This window comes from Biomphalaria glabrata, chromosome 5 (assembly GCF_947242115.1).
Source record: "Biomphalaria glabrata chromosome 5, xgBioGlab47.1, whole genome shotgun sequence".
Lineage (NCBI taxonomy): Eukaryota > Metazoa > Mollusca > Gastropoda > Planorbidae > Biomphalaria > Biomphalaria glabrata.
Window position 1 is genome coordinate 22624735 of NC_074715.1, and position 18402 is coordinate 22643136.

Genomic DNA, 18402 nt, shown 5'->3' on the forward strand with positions numbered 1-18402 from the left:
GAAAAGAATTATTAGCTCACTGGCCACAATGGAAAAACTCTAGTTTGACCGTCATATTTTTTCCAAACATTCTCTTCTCAAAGTAAACTTGGTCTAGGGACTCCGGGTATTCCCGCTTGTCTTCAGTAAAGAGTGAACTGGAAACACAAGTTCAGGAACATTTTCCAAATCGTCTTTGAGTCTGGATCATGGAGCATCTCTCTATGGGCCTACGCATGGCTTAGCATTAGAATGGTATATACTCTGAGTAGAGTTATACATTAGTTTAACCAGGATGGCGATGGGGTGGGGGAGGGGGTAAAAATCTGTCATTCATTAGTTAGTAAGAGTAAACTAACAGCATTTTTGTTCTGCTCTGTATTACGCAGAGGAGGAACTGTCGGTTTTAAAACTCGTTTTTATGTTACTTGTTTGTGCTTTCAGAAATATGCAAGAACATGGTATTCCTTACTCAGACTCCGACTACTTCAGTTTAATTAGAAAAGCGCCGCTCGTAATTAGAGGCTGTGAGGCTTTGGGTAAGGCTGCCTGTGAGGCTGGAAGGATTTTGTTGCTATGAATTTTGTTGAATTTATTTTTATTGAATGTCAAAGAGCTTTATCGCAGGGTACGCCCATGCCAGCCATCATCATTTACACAATATCCTAGAGTCTCTCAGGTCTTAGACCAGGAAGTGCTCCCACTCTTGTATTTATGTGTTCCCCCCTCCTCCTGATATTTACTTTAGCATTAAGACCTTATTCAGGCGATGATCTAAATGGTCTTGTATATTCAACGGCTTTCTAATACCACAGATCAAAAGAACTTTTAGAGATTTTTTTTTAAAGAAAAAAGCTTTTGTTTCTTCATCCACGCTACGGCATAAGTAAAAACATGATAATATGGCAGAGAAAGAGGGGGGGGGGACTTCCTCCCCCCAAACAAAAATGTTCGTCTGCTCACCAAATGTTACTCGCGTGGAAAACCGATAAATGAACTGTCAAGGATTGGTTGAGCCAAGAGGTAGGCGTGGCTGACATGACGTTTGGTTTGACCAATCTACGTTGTCGTCTTCAACTTGAGCGTCCAGCACGTGCAACTAGTTGCACCATTCAAAAGTATGAATGGAAGGGACAAGATAAGATTGTGAAATATAAACACTTGTCCTCATCACATTTCATAGCGGACTTGGTTTCAACTTCACTTCCTCTGAACCTTGGAGTTTTGTTTCACTTATATTTGCCATTTCATATTTTCAATCTCACTTGAGAGTTGCAGTTTTTAAATACAGAAATGTTACATTTCATAAGATCTTTTGGAATAATGTATTCACTTTGCCCTCACACATGATACGTGCACTCGTTTCTGAGGTATTATTAGAACTACACGAACTGAAAGAGCCAGTCCAACAACATTAGTTCACATGCTTGTCATTCAAGAGATGTTTATTAGATTAAAGGTTTAAGGGGATTTTTCATCCTCTTGGTGGCTGCTGATACCTGCATCACAGAAGAGTGAACTTGTTGCAATAAAAGACGTCGCAATATTTAGAATTTCAGTAAGTCGGTCGTTTAATTGAAGCATGAACTAATGTCTAGAACTACTTAGTTAGACTTCATGACTTCTACCAACTGAAGCAGACAATCATAGCATGGCTGGCTGGTCATTTCAGACTATGGTTATCTTAGTCAAAGGTTTGTGCCCCCGCCCATCCCTTGCTAGGACGTAATCTTTATTTCTGTAGGATCGCCTGAAACTTGGCACTCATTCGTTTGTTGGACGCGATGTCATGTGTCATTCAGTGTTGAGTCTTTTTTTTGTTTGGCGCGATGTCATGTGACATTCAGAGTTGAGTTATTTTTTTGTTTGACGTGATGTCATATGACATTCAATAGAATCATTAGTTTGTTTGAAGCGATGTCATGTGACACTCAGTAGAGTCATTAGTTTGTTTGACACGATGTCAAGTGACATTGAGTGTCGAGTCATTTATTTGTTCGACGCGATGTCATATGACATTCAGTGTAGATTTAGCAAATAGAGAGTTTCATGAACCTAATGTTAGCGTCACTGTCCTGAAAGTTAAGTAGAAAGAAAAAAGTCTTTCAATGTCTTCCATCTAGGTTCATTAACTGAAGTCTGTAGATTTCATTAGAGTCTTAATGGTGTACTAGTCCCCTGGCAGGTAGTCCTTTTGAATATTGTTTTAATGCGATATATTTTGGCATATTTAATTATAAAACCAAATGACTCGCTTTCAGAAAACAAAATTAGTCGTTGCACTTGTTTATAACTCGTCACAGAATATGATTTGAATAGAGCTTTTAGTTTTTGAAATTTAAACGTGACATACAGATGGACAGACAAACTACTAAAATAAAAAAAAAAACATAGATTTTTTTTTCTCCTGCGAAGTGCAGCTAAAAAAAAAAAAAGGAAACAACGCAGAAAACAGAATAAAGGAACAAACAGTTGCCATTACCTCAAATGTCCAGGTAAACTGATACTTCATTGTTTAGGGTGTTGCTTTTAAGAAATATCAGTCAGTGGATTCTATAGTCTGAACAAAAAAAAGAGAGAGAGACATATCTAGTTAATTCCTCTCATTATTGCTGGGGCGAAGGACTCTTACCACCGCTTAAAGCAGTGATGCCCAACCTAATTCGACCAACGGGCCGTTTTAATTTCCGACACTCGTCTCGCGGGCCACATGACCGATAAGTTTCAAAAACGAAATGAAATTGTTCTGAAACTATTTTGGTAGAAATTGTGAATTTAATACTTAATTAATAGGTTATTTGACATATTTTTTTAAGCGTCAGAAAACAGCTTTATTTCTCTACTTAAAATGTGAGAAACAGTGTAGATAGCTTTACAACCGACTAAATTTTTTGGTCTCTTTTTGGTAAATATTCACATGGATCCTCCAATTTCTAGGCGTAGTTAAACAATCTTTTATTTGCGACTCAAACCAATAATGCCGCCATATTTATCTTATAGTGCCGTTTTTATGTTGTCGTTTTATTAAACAGTCCAGACACTTTCTTGATCAAATAAATATGTCGGCTTATTATCATGTTCAACAAAAAAAGTACAGACAGGTTCACTTTTCCTGGTAGAGTCTACATTCTGAGTTCCAATTCATAAACACACAAATGTTAAAGATCACAATACCAATCCATCGGAGAAAAAATGAGGGCCTAAATGTAGGTAAAGATACATTTTTTCAACCTTTTTTTGGAAGGGAGATTTCTACACTTTGTGCCTCCGTTTCGGCGGGCCTGATGGAACCACGTCGCGGGCCAGATCTGGCCCGCTGGCCGTATTTTGGGCATCACTGGCTTAAAGTATTCAACTGTCAACTTAAAGACAAAAAAATACTCCTGAAAACTGAATCGTACCAGAAATATGTCATCCAATCGAGTGGCGCCCATGGTTTTTGACTCCCTATGGTTGTGACCCCGTAAGATTGTGACTCCCTAGGGTTAACGCTCCCTAGGACTGTAACTCCTTAAGGGAGGGGGAGATCTCCTAGTCCAAGCCTGGTCGTTGTATAAAAGCCTATCCAACGATTAATGGGATTATGATGCCTTCGGTGCCGATTCCCTACTGGACTTGATCGAAGGTAAGCCCTTAGGTTTATGACTACTTGTGTTAGACTAGTGCTACTGTTATTACTTTCTTGCTTTCTATTTCCTAATTAATGTTGCCTGTAATAGTTCATTTCTCTAGAGCTGAGGTCGGCTAACTTGTCATCTAAAAGAGCCAAATAAAAAAAATTAAGTTTATTCAAAGAGCAATTTTAAACAAGGTTACTAAGACAGTTTGTGTGGAAACAAAAAACTTAAAAATCGGCCCCCCAAGTGGTCCACCCATCAGGTAAAAAGGCAGGTATCAATATTTTCAGAAAGAACATAAGAATTAAATTCGATTAAAGACAAATGACAGAGAAGAATGGAAAAGACAGGTTGACAGATCCTGTGTGGTGCCCCAGAGGTCCAGCAAACCAAAGGATAGGTCAAAGTGAATGTGAATTTAAATGTGAACCTGGCCTAACTGATATCTTATAATGAATATCTAATTAATCTAATTGCTTTGTAAATGGTCAATCTCTAATTCATCAAAAATATCCTTTAATTGAGTGTTCTGTATCATCTGTGTGACATTGCAGCTCATGCGATAATATGAAAAATTACATATTAATTGTTGTTTTAATTTATGTCCCACTTATATGCATACTAAATAGATATTTTCTCTTTAAAAAAATAGTAAAAATTATTTTTCGTGTAAATCTAGTAAATAGTATAACAGAACTTACTTAACTTAGCAATACAAATGTAAAAAAAAATAATCTAAAACCCTTTGCATACATGCGTTAAAATATTGCTGAGTGCGATCCCCCCTACTAAAGAGCCTCCAGTGTTTGTTATTATTAATAGTGAATAGTTGTAAAAGGGGTGTATTTTTTATGAAAAAACTGCTAGCATAAATGATTTAAAAAATTAGATTTTTTGCTTTTAGAAAAGAAAAAGTAGCCGTTGCATCAGAACTTTGAATGGACTAAAATATTATGATGTCGGATTTTCAGTATCTTTTCTAGTTTACGAGATCTAAACGGACGGACGGACGGACAGACATTTCACACAAAACTAATAGCGTCTTTTCACCTTTCGGGGGCCGCTAAAAAATCTGGAGAGGGAAGATATTTTTTAATGTAAATTAGGATTAACAGTACAACCTCGATCTCTCCTTTGCTAAATATGTAACAATTTATCTAATGGTAGATCTACACTAAATACTAATTGATATAATCATACTCATATAAAAATAATATTTATTTTAAAAAATTTAAAGCTAAATAATATAAAAAACTAACCTTGAAAAACAACAACCACTAATTCTCCACTAAAATAAAGCAGCAGACCAACGTTAATGCCACTTTACCAATAGTTCTAAATGAATCGAAATAGTCATAAGGACGATCGAATTTAGAACTTCACAATTCTTTCAAATTTTTTTTTTTTTTTTTTTTAAAAAACTCAGCAACTGCGTTTTTAAGCTGCCAATATCAATATGAAAGGACGAACAAATTCTTGTTGTTACTGTATCATTCTTTATTTCTTTAAAACAAAAGCTAACGTCGTTTTTCTGTTTCTAAAGTCTTTGAGCCTACTGTGTAAAGCTTCCTTCATATTTAATTGTGTTGTTTTGATATAGCAAATGTCAATGTATTAATTATTTTCTTGACAATATTTCAATAAGTTTGGAAAGTTAGAGTTTATCTATCAAAATCTTTGGCAAAAAAAAAAAAAAAAGCAACTATTTATTTTCGTATGAAAATATTTTTTCCTAGAAAATAAAATCGAGTTTTCCTTTTATTGTAGCTTTCGATTTTAAGCTTATTTAGACAGAAGTAATCTTCATCATGAAATAAAATGTCTAGATCCTCAGATCGTTCGCTATCTTTGCAGGATGTTTTAAAATGTCTTCTCGCGATAACCAACAAAACTTGTTCTGTACAGGATCTGCTTACTCTCTACCTCAATTAGAAATGGGCGATGGTAATGAGAAAAGGCTTCAGGAAATGTCTGCACACATAGTACTTTCTGATTCATTATACCATGGTTGGGAAGTATCTGGTGTTTAATGTTTTCTTTAAAAAAAAAGCGACAAACTAATTTCTTGGACCTGATATAATTTCGCCTAATCAGTTCAATCAAAACATGTTTTTCAAATAAATTTTGATGTTAGAAGCAACCAATACAACATTTATTATCTATAATCCACGCGTTTTCCGTTGGAGTAACAAGAGTACCAAAGTTTCCTCTATAGGATGTTTAGTGAAGGCAAAAAGACACGTAGAAATCGCCAATTCCAACGTCTGTCGAATTGATGCCCTCCAAAATGCAGCAATTCAACATAGACAATGCTAAACATGTTTCTGTTTATTGTTGCTTTCTAAAACTTTGTCTCTTTTCTGTACAGCTGCACCCAAGGAGTCAAAAGATGGCGACCACTGCTCTAGAACTACAAAATAACACAAAATAGGATTTTCAATAGCTAGTCTAGATTCTGAGATTTAAAACATTACAGACGGACGGACAGACAGACGGACTTTTTTGCACAAAACGAATAGCTGCTTTTCACCGGCTAAAAATGACATGAGTTGTTTTTTTCTACTCAGACGGTTGAAGTTTTGTTTTTGAATGCATCCATGTTGTCATTAGCTCTCTCAGTTTAGGAAACTTTTCTTTCCCTAAAAGTTTATTTCAAATTTCGAAAGAAACTGTAGACCCAAAAGTAGAAAGTGAGTTCCTTTGATTGTTATAATGTTTGGACGTTACTAACTTCCTGTGAAATGATTTCAGTCTTGACACAACGAGGTTCCATATGTTATGACAGGTCATCGACAATCACTGTTGCAGGTGAATGAAATGACGTCATCTGAAATGAGTGACGATGACATGGAATGTGAAGATGATGCCATCCTGGACATTGACGATTCCTTAGAAAAAGAACAAACAGTCGGACTAGATTATTCACCTCTAGGTAACCGGATCAATGGTCAAGAACTTCCTTTGAACCCTACAGATAGAGAAAAACAGACAAAAGCTAATAGTGGTAACAAGCGGCTACTTAGGACGCCTAAATGTGCACGATGCCGTAACCATGGAGTTGTCTCCTGTTTGAAAGGACACAAAAGATACTGCAGATGGCGCGATTGTCAATGTGCTAATTGTCTGTTGGTTGTAGAGAGACAGCGGATCATGGCGGCACAAGTCGCTCTGAGAAGGTAAATGCTATTCTTCTTTAGTTTTACTTACTGTTACTGACTCTTAATTCCAACAAACTTTTTTTTCTTCTAATTCCTACCTACTTGTGTGTACTTACTGTGAGTTAAATGTCTCAGGTTCTTGTAGTGTGAATACAACTATTGTGTTACTGTAAGTCAGTGCATGTAGGATGTAGGTCTACATACGTCTTGCATTATTCCAAATTCCATCCCAGAAATCTTAACCTGGCTTCGATCTAGTAGCGAATAGAAATATTCCTGCATCTCATAGACCAGAAACCAGATTTCGAAAGTACAATTGTATATTCGTCCTCATTAGTGTTGGGCCAAACATTTAGTAGCAACTGAATTGATGAGCCTTGTATGGAGCCATGAGTCAAGAAATAACTTGCTGGAGTTGCGCTTCTTACTCAGCAGCTGACTCTTATGTTATTGCTCCTGAATATTCTCCATTGTGTTATAGTCGCTAATTCATTAAGTGTAGGTCTACTTTAAAGTATTTAAATTGCTATGTAGAAAGAGACCACTGAGTCCATCTAGCAATAATTATCGATGACTTATGAACACATTTCATATACATATACTATACTTCATTCAATCTGGTGTTACTGTTTAGATCTCGTTTCATGCTTCAAATACGGTGTCATATTTTACAGAACAACTCATGATGATCTAGACACTAGCCCATTGTAAAACTACTTTATCCAATGTGTCCAATGTGTCCAAACATGGGGCGGATACAAAAAAACACAGTGATAGCAACCTGCATACAATTCTTACAAATTTAATAATGGAGAAAAATCAATTATATTTTGTTTTTACCATAATAAAACTTAGCCTATCTTACAACACAGACGTTTTTTGTTCTTTTTGACAGCTCTGATTTAATCCTTTGAACTCAACCGAGAATCTACAATAGTCAGTTTAGATTCAGACCTTGTTATATTTTAGACTAACTAGTACTGAAACAAATAGGCTGAACTTTGAGGTTATACTTTGTGTTCGCGTAAAAAGAAGCTCTAAGAAGAATGTTTGTGTAAGAGTACAAATCGTTTGAGCAGCAGGGCGGCGGAGCTCATTTGTTTTAGATCATACAAGAACGGGTTTGAGCAGCAGGGCGGCGGAGCTCATTTGTTTTAGATCATACAAGAACGGGTTTGAGCAGCAGGGCGGCGGAGCTCATTTGTTTTAGATCATACAAGAACGGGTTTGAGCAGCAGGGCGGCGGAGCTCATTTGTTTTAGATCATACAAGAACGGGTTTGAGCAACAGGGCGGCGGAGCTCATTTGTTTTAGATCATACAAGAACGGGTTTGAGCAGCAGGGCGGCGGAGCTCATTTGTTTTAGATCATACAAGAACGGGTTTGAGCAGCAGGGCGGCGGAGCTCATTTGTTTTAGATCATACAAGAACGGGTTTGAGCAGCAGGGCGGCGGAGCTCATTTGTTTTAGATCATACAAGAACGGGTTTGAGCAGCAGGGCGGCGGAGCTCATTTGTTTTAGATCCTACAAGAACGGGAAACGTAGTAGTTCATTCGTGGATTGTTAGGGCCATGGATTAGGAATGAATTCTTTGTTTCGGAAATAGGGAAAGTTTTGACTTAGTGACAATCACGTGTCTTCAAATATGGAAAAAGGTTATTTTTTGTTTTTGACAGAACGAAATAGAAGTCGACAAAAGCAGACGGTCTTCATCATTGTAGAAATAAGTCGCACGTTAGAAACGTAGCTGACATTCGATGGTTCCCTTCATTGCTATTAATCTTGTTTGATATTCAACATCAGCGTCGACTAACTTCTATGGATTGTTCGGCCTTTGGCCGGTGTTAGTGAATTCTACAGTTTGTTAAGTGTTACCTCCATTTGGGTTTGTTTGCATTCGACAACGCGGAAGTTCCTAACGGATAGAAACTTCAAAAAAAAAAAAAACAAAAAAAAAAAAAACACTCATTTTTGAAATATTTAATGTAATTACATTTATTTTGAAAACGATATTTCTGAATGGTTTTAAATTAGTCATTAAAATGTGACAATAAAGCTCAACTATTTTTATTATTGCTATTTATCGAAGGTAATACCATAGTCGAAGACATCTTATCTTATCTTATCATATCTTATCTATAACATGAATAATAACGTAGGATAACTCTGCTAAGGACTGACACTTCCGTTTTGATTTGCTGCAATTAGTAACTCTCCAGCTTTGTAATAGTGTTATAGTGACATTGACTTGCGAATACATGCTATTGTCACTCTAGGTATGACCTGGTACCATAAACTCTCTCTCTCTCTCTCTCTCTCTCTCTCTCTCTCTCTCTCTCTCTCTCTCTATATATATATATATATATATATATATATATATATATATATATATATATATGCCTATGCATAGTGACCGTATCTCTATATTAACTACATCTATATTCTAAATAATATATCACTGTAGATATCACATGTAAACTGACTATATCACTGTAGATATCACATGTAAACTGACTATATCACTGCAGGCGTGCCTTGTGTAAGATGATGAACTCTAAAATTCATTATTTAAAGTGTAATTCAATATTTTGATAGTTCAGTCACGTGACTTTACACTACATACGAACAAGAAAAACAAAACTAGTTCTGCAATGCACGTGCGGGAAAGAAGTCAGGCCTATAACTCCATAAATTTCTGTTTTGTCTTATCTTCTCTATTTAGAGTTACCTTCCCATGGGAAGTCGCCACAACTTCAGAACGCACTGTTAGGGCCACTACTAATGGAACATAAATGATCGTTTCACGTGAACTTTCGCAGATAGTTGCATATTGTAAATTGTCATTAATTAGTTCTGTTCCAGCAGATAACGGTCTTGTAAGATTAGGATATCAGCTTGAAGGTCTTGGTAGTTCTCACTCTCGCCTTCTCTCTCTCTTTCTCTCTCTGTTTTAAATTGCCAGGTAGCTTTTGATTGCGGCGCAAACTAGCTTTATCAGATATAAAGATATCTCCTTTTTTCAGTTAGACGCCAACTCATTAACGTCATAGCGATAGAGATATCACCTTTGAAATATCTCCAGTGTTAGGAGCAGCAAGAAATAAGAGAAACATTTGACAACTAGACGATCAGAAGTGACATTTGGACCAGGAAACGTTTTTACAAGATTTAAGGGGGAGTAAATCGCGGCGTTGGCGAAACTGTCCCTCCCCCTTTTCTCTGGAATGTATTATTTTAATGGTGTTACATTAATGTTTGTGATCAATATGTCAACATTATTTGGGTGTAAGATGTCAGACATATACAGTATTGTGGTGTAAGATGTCAGACATATACAGTATTGTGGTGTAAGATGTCAGACATATACAGTATTGTGGTGTAAGATGTCAGACATGTACAGTATTGTGGTGTAAGATGTCAGACATGTACAGTATTGTGGTGTAAGATGTCAGACATATACAGTATTGTGGTGTAAGATGTCAGACATATACAGTATTGTGGTGTAAGATGTCAGACATATACAGTATTGTGGTGTAAGATGTCAGACATATACAGTATTGTGGTGTAAGATGTCAGACATATACAGTATTGTGGTGTAAGATGTCAGACATATACAGTATTGTGGTGTAAGATGTCAGACATATACAGTATTGTGATGTAAGATGTCAGACATATACAGTATTGTGGTGTAAGATGTCAGACATGTACACTATTGTGTTGTAAGATGTCAGACATGTGCAGCATTGTGTTGTAAGATGTCAGACATGTGCAGCATTGTGATGTAAGATGTCAGACATATACAGTATTGTGGTGTAAGATGTCAGACATATACAGTATTGTGGTGTAAGATGTCAGACATGTACACTATTGTGTTGTAAGATGTCAGACATGTGCAGCATTGTGTTGTAAGATGTCAGACATGTACACTATTGTGATGTAAGATGTCAGACATGTACACTATTGTGGTGTAAGATGTCAGACATGTACACTATTGTGGTGTAAGATGTCAGACATGTACACTATTGTGGTGTAAGATGTCAGACATGTACAGTATTGTGTTGTAAGATGTCAGACATGTACAGTATTGTGTTGTAAGATGTCAGACATATACAGCTTTGTGATGTAAGATGTCAGACATGTACTGCATTGTGATGTAAGATGTCAGACATGTATAGCATTGTGATGTAAGATGTCAGACATGCATAGCATTGTGATGTAAGATGTCAGACATGTATAGCATTGTGTTGTAAGATGTCAGACATATACAGTATTGTGGTGTAAGATGTCAGACATATACAGTATTGTGGTGTAAGATGTCAGACATATACAGCTTTGTGATGTAAGATGTCAGACATGTACTGCATTGTGATGTAAGATGTCAGACATGTATAGCATTGTGATGTAAGATGTCAGACATGTACAGCATTGCGGTGTAAGATGTCAGGCATGTGCAGCATTGTGCAGACATGTACAGCATTGTGATGTAAGATGTCAGACATGTACAGCATTGCGGTGTAAGATGTCAGACATATACAGTATTGTGGTGTAAGATGTCAGACATATACAGTATTGTGGTGTAAGATGTCAGACATATACAGTATTGTGGTGTAAGATGTCAGACATATACAGCATTGTGATGTAAGATGTCAGACATGTACAGCATTGCGGTGTAAGATGTCAGGCATGTGCAGCATTGTGATGTAAGATGTCAGACATGTGCAGCATTGTGATGTAAGATGTCAGACATGTCAGACATGTACAGCATTGTGATGTAAGATGTCAGACATGTAGATCATTGTGGTGTAAGATGTCAGGCATGTGCAGCATTGCGGTGTAAGATGTCAGGCATGTGCAGCATTGCGGTGTAAGATGTCAGGCATGTGCAGCATTGCGGTGTAAGATGTCAGGCATGTGCAGCATTGCGGTGTAAGATGTCAGGCATGTGCAGCATTGTGATGTCAGAAGAAAGCTGCAGATTTAAATTTATTTTGTTCTTAAAGATTGGACATTCAAATTCGTAAACATTTATTTTCCAGCATAAATCTTATACATGTATGAACTATCATCACTAGTTCTCTATCTTATGGTGGAGGAAATACTACTTGTTTTTAGTACCAGGGCAAGTCAATCAGTCTTTTCAATTGTAACAACGGCGACTTTTAATGAAAGTCCATCAGAAAATGACAAAATAAACAATGTGACTGGTATGTCTACATTTGTCCAAAATTATAAGAAAATTACAACTAGATCTAATTGTGGTATAGATTAAACTGCAGGTTTTTATGCATTCCTTTTTTCTTAGACAAATTTAAATCATCCATTAAAATCCACCAGAGATTTGCAGATAAGATCGACACATTTGTTTCATTTGGCCATATAAACTATAGATTGAATTCTTTAGTGGCTACCGACTAATTGATTGACCAATTAAAATGTCTCGCCAGACCCATCGTTGTAGAAGGCCTAAACACTGACCTCCGACTTCGCATCCTGTGGGCAGTGGTGACCAATAGCTCGTTGCCACGTCACAGGTCTATTGGTCTCATGTCGCGTAACTTAAACTACTCTCTGAACTAGACTTCTATGTTACTACAACTGATATATATATATATATATAATATTTCATTAATACATAATTTATTATTATAAAATGAATGTCTAGCAGTGGCGTAGCGAGGGTTCTAGGCACCCGGGCAACAATATACTGCAGGCGCCTTCTCACACCTCCCAATAGTGTACGTCAATATTCCTCAGACTTTTATTAATGGAGCCCCTTAGCCCAAATACATTCTTTTGCCCCTCTGCTTCTAGTTAGATGGGGTCTAGGAGAGCGTTGCAGGCTCCCACAGTGGGTTCGAGAGGGTTTTTAAGAATGTAATGAAAAAGGAACGTATAGTTTTCCGGGTTTTCTTTTTATAACATTAAAATGTTTGGAATTTAATTTGATGTTCAGTAAAGCGAGTCCATTTAGTCTAGTCAATGTACGACATGCGGGAAAAATGTAACCATTCTGGCAAAAGAAAGGCAAGAAGAATCGCGTTGGCGGAGAAATTTTGATTTTCAAAAGGTTTTGAATCAATATTGTTAGAGATGCGTCTCGCGTAAACGGTGTATATGTTAAACGTTTCTGTTCAGTAAAGAATATAAGAAGCATATAATTATTTATATTTTCTTATATTGTGATAGGACTGCCTTATTAGTAAAAAAAAAGTGAAAAGAAAAATTATAAATGACAAATGAGGTTGGATACTTGGCTCGGCGGCCATAAGTCGTCTGACCTTAGCGTGCTGCTAATCCCTGTTGTAAAAGCAAAAATTAACTTGTATGTGTGTCTCACTTGCATGCATGTATCAGACATATATGCATATGCCAGTAAACTATTATTAAAAATATATTGAACATTCTTCTACATGCCATTTTGGTTTCTCGTCCAGACATCAAGCCAGTGAGATGACAAGTGCTCTTAAAGCTAAAGTCAAATCAGCAGCCACATTGCTGCAACAGAGAAAGATGCTGCAGAGAAATCTAAGAAGCCTTCAGCAACATTCTTTTTCCAGGGAGATTCTATCCAGTAAGTATCCACTAAAGGGATAGGTTTTTTGATTCTATAGAGTATGTATCGATTAAAATATATTACTTAAATTATTATTAGAAACACACAGCAATATTGTTAAATTAACAGTCAAGTCATATTTGTACAAGTTAGTAGTCAAGTAAGATTAGGTCATCAGGAAAAAAATCATTAATCCGGAGGATGGCCTGTAACTTTTCATGACCTGTGACGTTTCATGGCTGTGACATGGCATGGCCTGTAACTTTTCATGACCTGTGACGTTTCATGGCTGTGACATGGCATGGCCTGTAACTTTTCATGACCTGTGACGTTTCATGGCTGTGACATGGCATGGCCTGTAACTTTTCATGACCTGTGACGTTTCATGGCTGTGACATGGCATGGCCTGTAACTTTTCATGACCTGTGACGTTTCATGGCTGTGACATGGCATGGCCTGTAACTTTTCATGACCTGTGACGTTTCATGGCTGTGACATGGCATGGCCTGTAACTTTTCATGACCTGTGACGTTTCATGGCTGTGACATGGCATGGCCTGTGACGTTTCAGGGCCTGTGAAGTTTTATTGCCTGTGACATGGCATGGCCTGTGACTTTTCAGGGCCTGTGAAGTTTTATTGCCTGTGACATGGCATGGCCTGTGACTTTTCAGGGCCTGTGAAGTTTTATTGCCTGTGACATGGCATGGCCTGTGACTTTTCAGGGCCTGTGAAATTTTATTGCCTGTGACATGGCATGGCCTGTGACTTTTCAGGGCCTGTGAAGTTTTATTGCCTGTGACATGGCATGGCTGTACAAAAGAGTTGTCACTGAAAACATGCGCGTGTTTTTTTGTAAAGTATTGCTTTAAAGTCATGTTTCATAATTATTGGTAATTAATTATTTTGTTTGGTATCGATAAAGGGAAATGCTACTTATTGATAGATGTGATTGTATGTGTGGAGTTATTCCCCATATTACGTTTCGTACATGTTTTTTCTTCCACTTCCCATTCTCGGATCAAGTTGAACTTGAGCATAATTATTTATAGTGGATGACATTACATGAATCAATTGAACAGTTAATCAATTAGATAATAAATATTTGGTAATTTATTATTTTTTTATGTTCATTTTGTTGTATATTTTCTGTAACGATGTGGTAACAATCTAAGAGTCATCTCCCATTAATGACCATCAGGCTACAGTAAAAGGTTTCCATTGATTTGCTATTTCGCTGTATACATACATGTAATATGATTTTATAGCAATAGATATACAATGGGTTCAAGTGAAATTCTGTGAGACTTGAGACATTTCAATTCATTAAATTAATTTGGGACTCCATTTGACATGGACTAGAGCGCAATGAACCCCTTCGCTCCATGGTTGCAACACCACTGTCATTGCTAAAGATGCAAATATTGGAGTTTAGTTCATTAAAATAAATTCACATTCAACTCAGTGGAGTATACAAAAGTACTAATACAAGTTTTTTGTTTTCAATTGCAATGTCTATAGTAAGTATACACATAATTAGTGAGTGTTCAAAAAAGGTAAAAACATTCATGAGACTAACTAAAATATTTGTGTCTGTTTCTAGACTATCGTTCTCGGCTCCATGCTTTGCCTCCACCGGAAGTGGTCAAATCTATGTCTCCATTTGTCAACGAACGTATGAGGAAACGTCGCTGCTTCGCGGACAAAGAGCTTGAGATGGTGATGTTAGAGCGAGAGAGGCGAGCAGAGATGACCTACCACACTACACATCCCAACAGCTTGCTGGCCAGGACACCACAGCAAACGCTGACTCCTCTGAAGATGAACGAACCTAGAATGTTGATAGACAACATGAACCCCAGAGAGCTGCTACAGAGGGTTTTCCCGAACCACAACCCAAGTGTCCTTGAACTCGTATGGCAAGGATGTGGTGGCCAGTTGGAAAGGGCGATAGAGCAACTTGCTTCGGGCATCACGTCCTGGGTTCTTTCTGGCTCAGTACAGCAGCAGCATGTACCCTCTCCGGCACACTTTGCACCATCCCAAACCACACCACCGCCAGCCCCACCGACGTATTTTGCAAACCCTACGGTCAACATGTCCAAACTATTCAATATGTACCCATTCATTTTCCCAAGTTATTTTCTCACGTCTGCTGTACCAAGCAGAAATGAAAGCCACACAACAGAATCTGACGATGAAACCTCCAGTGACCTCTGCATTGCGGATGAGACACGACCCGCGGTTTCACCGTCAACATCATCGACAGAAAAGTCTGCCACTTATCAAGCGTTCGAATCCTCCCCACCTTCTGGTCCAGTGGATGAGATTAACACACCGAAGCCAAAATATGTTAGGCAGAACTTGAATAACGCCATGTTAAATTGTAAAACTTACAGATCTTTCAGCGAAGGAAGTGACGTTGAAAGCGACGCCCCAAATCTTCCTGTCAATCATAGAACAACTGTTGGTCAATGTGACCCTGACAAAAAGACTATTACAGGTGATCCTCAAAGGTCCAAGCACAAAACTTCACTTTTGAAATTTTCCGTAGAGGCTATCATGAGCAGAACGTGACAAATTGGCAGCTGATTCAGAATAGTGATTTGTAGGGAAAATATTTTAACAGTGATATATTGACAACTCATTTTGAACAGTGACATATTAAAAGCTCATTCTAAACAGTGACATATTGACAGCTCATTCTGAACGTGACATATTGACAGCTTATTCTAAACAGTGACATATTGACAGTTCATTCTAAACAGTGACATATTGACAGCTCATTCTGAACAGTGACATATTAAAATTTCATTATGAACAGTGACATATTAAAATTTCATTATGAACAGTGACATATTGACAGCTCATTCTGATCAGTGACATATTGACAACTCATTCTGAACAGTGACACATGACGAGACATATTACAACTAATTCTGAACACTTAGTGATAGAGATATTTAATCAGGAAACATTTGTTGTCTGCCCAGTGATTTTTATTAAAAAGCCAATGATGGAAATAAATGAATATGAACCAAACGATATAACAATTATTGCTTTGGCTTACTAGTTACCACAGACCATTCAATTTGTTTTTTCAACATCTGTCATTATTTTTATTGTGTTACTGTGTTAGCGTAAATTATACGTCAAAAGTTCTCTTTTTTTTCGCATTTTCTAGATCACTCAACCATGGAACTATTTTCTAGATCACTCAACCATGGAACTATTTTCTAGATCACTCAACCATGGAACTATTTTCTAGATCACTCAACCATGGAACTATTTTCTAGATCACTCAACCATGGAACTATTTTCTAGATCACTCAACCATGGAACTATTTTCTAGATCACTCAACCATGGAACTATTTTCTAGATCACTCAACCATGGAACTATTTTCTAGATCACTCAACCATGGAACTATTTTCTAGATCACTCAAACATGGAACTATTTTCTAGATCACTCAACCATGAAACTATTTTCTAGATCACTCAACTATTTTTAAAAAGAAAAATACATATATTATAGATTTTAGTCTAAAAAAGTTGGAATCATTATTAAGCATGCCATTGGTTAACAGAAAAAACACAAAAAAACATTCATTTTGAATGTATGCAAACTGTCAACAATCATCAAAGGAAACAAATTCTCAAATTCATCGGATGATTAATACGTGTGTCGCGGCAAAGCAACTGTTGAAGTAATCAGTTGTAGATTTTTTTGAGATACCCCATACTGTGTTGTCTTAAAGAATTATTTATCCACTTAATTATTTTGAACATTGACAATAATCTATCTCTAAAAGTTACTTTTTTTTTTGAGTTAAAGAATTCTGTTATGAATATTTAAAAATCGTGCTGATTGAAACATCGGTTGATACATTGGACATTTTGCCGTGTTTAAATAGATTCGTCTCTATGTTAAAAGTATTTTGAAGAAACGTTGAATGTCCATGAAGCTAGTTGCTAACATTTGTGTATTGTCCTTGTAGACTGTAGTCCTTGCTTGTGTAGAAAGAGAGAATAAAACATGAAATAGTCTAAACTTGTTGAATTCATTTTGTACAAAACTTAAACTCACTCTGTCTGTCTGTCACCCTGTTCTAGAGTAGAGTTTGTACACGTTTTTTCTCTTACACTCTCGGATCAATTTTAAATTTCGCACAAGTATTTCTTGTAGCTGACAAAACAAGAATCAATTTAAAAATTAATCAACTAGTTAATTAATATAATTGGTATTTTTATTTATTTGGTATCGAACAACGGAAAGAAATTCTACTTGACTGATGTGGTGGTATAGGTTGAATTAGTCACCTTTAAACCTTGTGTAGAGAATTAGGTCGTCGCTAACATAAGGTGACCATAAAACCTTCTTTTTTCAGAAGCATTTCGCTGGCACAGTGGTTACCGTGTTGGCTTGAGGAGGCTAGATCCCTCGAGTTCGAATTCAAGTCGTACAACATTTTTTTTTAATGCATTTCAAATAGGATCATGGTAACATTCGCCCTTCCCTTTCTGGTCCAAACAAGGGATAGGAAATTGAGAAAACGAAAGGAACATAGCGTATTGAGAAAGCCAAAGGAACATAGCGTGTTGAGAAAGCCAAAGGAACATAGCGTGTTGAGAAAGCCAAAGGAACATAGCGTGTTGAGAAAGCCAAAGGAACATAGCGTGTTGAGAAAGCCAAAGGAACATAGCGTGTTGAGAAAGCCAAAGGAACTTAGCGTGTTGAGAAAGCCAAAGGAACATAGCGTGTTGAGAAAGCCAAAGGAACATAGCGTGTTGAGAAAGCCAAAGGAACATAGCGTGTTGAGAAAGCCAAAGGAACATAGCGTGTTGAGAAAGCCAAAGGAACATAGCGTATTGAGAAAGCCAAAATCATGAAATTGTGCTAAACAAAGACAATTGGTAAAAATATTTCTTAAGATTTATTCTTGTATGTCTAAATCTATCACAAATTTAATTACATGACTGATCCAAACTTATATAGTAATTTGCCCAACCCAGTGATATAGAAAATGACTAAATAAAAGACAGTACGTGTTTGCTGACAGCGGGTCTGAAACTATTGCAAATGAAGACATTTTAAAA

The 18402-nt window shown here is 36.9% G+C and overlaps 1 protein-coding gene across 3 annotated transcripts; it reads left to right on the plus strand.

The window, feature by feature from the left end:
- The first annotated feature begins 1111 nt into the window (after window positions 1-1111).
- LOC106068917 (doublesex- and mab-3-related transcription factor 2-like) lies at window positions 1112-17346 on the plus strand. Of its 3 annotated transcripts, XM_056031216.1 has the most exons (5): window positions 1112-1537; window positions 6348-6772; window positions 13190-13326; window positions 14910-15914; window positions 16491-17346. In XM_056031216.1, exons 2-4 carry the CDS (start codon window positions 6375-6377, stop codon window positions 15881-15883), a joined length of 1509 nt encoding a protein of 502 aa, XP_055887191.1. In that variant the 5' UTR covers window positions 1112-1537; window positions 6348-6374; the 3' UTR covers window positions 15884-15914; window positions 16491-17346. The 3 variants fall into 3 exon arrangements, with proteins under 3 accessions (XP_055887191.1, XP_055887190.1, XP_055887192.1); XM_056031215.1 differs by having other exon boundaries at window positions 14910-17346; XM_056031217.1 differs by having other exon boundaries at window positions 6382-6772; window positions 14910-17346.
- Window positions 17347-18402: the final 1056 nt, after the last annotated feature.